The 3,363-nt window shown below is 39.7% G+C and overlaps 1 protein-coding gene across 1 annotated transcript; it reads right to left on the bottom strand.

The window, feature by feature from the left end:
- Positions 1–238: 238 nt before the first annotated feature.
- LOC120193707 (SNF1-related protein kinase regulatory subunit gamma-1-like) lies at positions 239–3,041 on the bottom strand. Its single transcript, XM_039196141.1, has 6 exons — positions 2,742–3,041; positions 2,124–2,296; positions 1,863–2,039; positions 1,481–1,756; positions 691–854; positions 239–602 (listed from the first exon to the last, which is right to left on the bottom strand). Exons 1-6 carry the CDS (start codon positions 2,929–2,931, stop codon positions 305–307), a joined length of 1,278 nt encoding a protein of 425 aa, XP_039052072.1. The 5' UTR covers positions 2,932–3,041; the 3' UTR covers positions 239–304.
- Positions 3,042–3,363: the final 322 nt, after the last annotated feature.

Below are 3,363 nucleotides of genomic sequence, written 5' to 3'. Positions count from 1 at the left end.
TATTTTTATAGATAATTTGCTTTAGTCTTTTAAATTTTTCTAAATTTTTTTCTAAGTTCTGTGTATGTATATTCATTCCAAGAAGATGGCTCTTCTTATTTGATTGCAACACAGTACATCCAAATCAAGTTATAAAATACACCAAAAATTTACAGAAACTGGAAGAAAAATAACAATAAAGGCTCACCTATGTTACAATCTGCATCTCCCAACACACGGGCAAATTAAAAACAAGAAAATCACAAAGAAAAACGGAGTTTCATTATTCATAAGAACAGCCTAAAACTTGTTTTGGTTACTCTTATTAGACCCTGCTGTTTTCAGGTAAAGGCAACACACCGTCGAAGAAATCACCGAAGTAGCCCCGCGGTTCGTGTACCAGCCTCGAAATGATGTCTCTCAGCGTGATTACTCCTTCCAAGTTCCCGTCATCGTCCACGACGTACACTCTCTGGATCTTCTCCGTGTCGAGCTTCTGAATCAACTCTTTCACTGTTTCATCTCTCTTGCAAGTTATCATCCCACTCAACATCGGCGATCTCGTCTCGTGTTTCTCCAAGTAGTTTCGAACCGCTATTAGGAAGTTCTTGGCCGTGATTGATCTATGCATCAAAAGAACTTCAACTCAGAACACTTAATAGACATTCGTATCTAATGTGATACATAAGCTTAGCATAATCCATTACGAACCTGTAATCACGGTAGATATCCGGTGCGGTTAAAAGGAACTGTACATCTCGAAGACTTATGTTACCTATGGCTTTTCCCCCTCCGCATTCAATGACCGGTATGCCTCCGATTCTCTTTTTCCTCATCAACTTAAAGGCTTGAAGCACTGGTTCATCTTCGTATACCTATAGTACGAATTGCAATTCGTTAACACCTTGATTGAATAGGTTAAAAATGGTAGAAATGCAAAGATATAAAGACCGGAAAAACACGAGGGTGAAGACTTGAACATGTACTCATGTGGTCAGTTAGTACTTAACCCTCAATGCTAGTCAAATTACAGATCTTCAGGTACTGCACCAATACTTGTGCTATAGTTAGAGACAATCAAAAGGAAAAAAGAACGAGATTAGCATATCTAAACGATAATCAAGTCAGATCTGACCTTGTAAAATCGAACCGCACAAGGACGAAATACCGAACTTTGTCCAAAGGATGCTGACACTGAAACAAAATTTTCAGTAGTTAACTTGCATAAAGCACCATAGAGGGCTGCATCCTTAGACAAATTCACTAAAGACTCGTATTTAGAGCTTCGTACAACTTATACAAAGCTTGTAACTTCATGATCTTCGGATACTTGGGTTGTAGATGACAATTAGTAAATGTATAACGATGTATCTCCGAGAGGGCACAGTAGCCATCAGGACACTCGGGACTTGCGTGTGTAATATTCATACGAATAATGACAATGGCCATGAAAAGCCTCGAATCGTTAGAAATGAAAACCTGATGGATAACAGTCACTCACTGTGATAATTTCCTTAGTAGACATTGTGGGAAGACCGATCTCTGAAAGCTTCTTACTTCCCCAGCTTTCGAACCAGTGAAGTCCGGTGCATTCTGCTAACATGTGAATGACAGCCGACTGTGTTATGATGTTATCTATCTTTCCATCCCCCAGATCAAGTACTGGAACACTCTTCATTTTGTACTTAGAAAGTAGTAACAACATGGTCAAAAAGGTGTTCGATTTCTGCAAGGCAAGGAATGGTGCCCAGCGGAATGACCCAGAGATATCACGAACCTGTATGCTCTCTCAAGTTAACACGGATAATAAGCACAAGTACGAAACAGAAAGAATCCAAGATGACCGGATGTTATTTTCCTGACATAGAGATTAGAAGTACCACCTTGGTGTTTTTATAAAACTCGGACGAAGTTAGAGCCTCAAAAAAGTCTCCAGAAGTAATTGAAGCACCTTCAGGGCCTAAAGCCCCAATTCCTGCAGCAGAGGCCATTCCATTAGCAGCTATAGCAGACTCAGCTCCACTCGGAGACGATGGACTTCTCGGCGAAGAGGGTTCCGACTGTAAAAGGAAAAAACTTGTTAGGTTCCCGAATGAAAGACTTATAGAGAAAAGAGTTCATCATATGCAGTTCAATTTTCTGACCTGTTGCAAAATCCATACAGCAATTCCTGCAAACTCTACAATGCCAATGTATCTGTCCATCCACGTTGCATCTTCCGGCGCATCAACATCAACAACGGGAGCGCTGAGGATCTTGTTTTGGGCCAGTATTTGAACAGCATCGGCCAGACTTGCATCCGATTTTATCTCAATCCCTGGAAACACAAACATTACAAAGATAAGACCATCATATATGTATCAGTCACAAAAGCTAGACCAACTTATTCAAATGGTTGGCACCCCAGGAAAGAACTAGTCCAGACAATCCATGTAAGCATGTCCTGTCTCATGTTTTTCCCCATGTCAACCGTGTAATATAAACACAATATAAACTATTTCAGGTGTAAAAAAAAATCCTAGGCACGGATATAATAACTGTATTAATCTCTTTATGTTGATCGAGTTTAAATCCTAAGCATGAACATAATATTCTCTCGATGGATAACCTCAAAACATATAGTTAATCAACCAAATTCTTCATCTTTTTAGTTCAAATCCACCAGCCAAAAAAGAAAAGAAAAGAAAGCCCAAAATTCTTGATCAATCAAAGCAATCAAAACATAATCTAAAACGAAGAGTGAATGATAAAAGGATCCATACCTTGAGGACCAATAGGGAAAGCAGAAACAGGGATGCTTTCAAAGCAAGCGTTGAGTTTCTCATTAGGACTAAGCTCAGGTTCCTGAACATCCCATAGATCCTCCACTTGCATCCCAAGCTTTGCTTCGGGACTCCTTGGACTATCTTGTATGCTACTTTGTCTCCCCAGTTGCACACTCGCCATAAACATATCTTCAATAAAAAAGCTCGAAAATTAACTTCACTCACTCACCGTGCGACCCTTTCTATTTCTATAGGTTCAGCAAAGCTGACAACCTTCTTGGATCATTAAACCAGATTTGACATAAAAAAAAACATGGGACAAAGAGGTTGCTTTTCAACAACAATTCCAAAGGGGTTCAATCAACAAACACCGTCCGATCCTACCCTTAACTTTCTTCTCCTCTAAGACCGTCGGGACACGTTTACGGGTGGTGATGTGGTAATAACTCAATGATGAAAAGGTACTTCGGTCAAAGCTCAAAGCTTCGATTTTTTATGGAGGTGTACTGGTGGCTAATGCTTATCCTGGTTTGTCGGGTTTTATTTATTTCAAGGAAATACGAAAGCTAAGAAAACAGGGAGTGTTCTTATCCTGTTTTAATTGGCAACCACTCTAATG

This window comes from Hibiscus syriacus, unplaced genomic scaffold (genome assembly GCF_006381635.1).
Source record: "Hibiscus syriacus cultivar Baekdansim isolate YM2019G1 unplaced genomic scaffold, ASM638163v2 tig00116996_pilon, whole genome shotgun sequence".
NCBI lineage: Eukaryota > Viridiplantae > Streptophyta > Magnoliopsida > Malvales > Malvaceae > Hibiscus > Hibiscus syriacus.
This window is presented reverse-complemented; position numbering and strand designations above follow the sequence as displayed.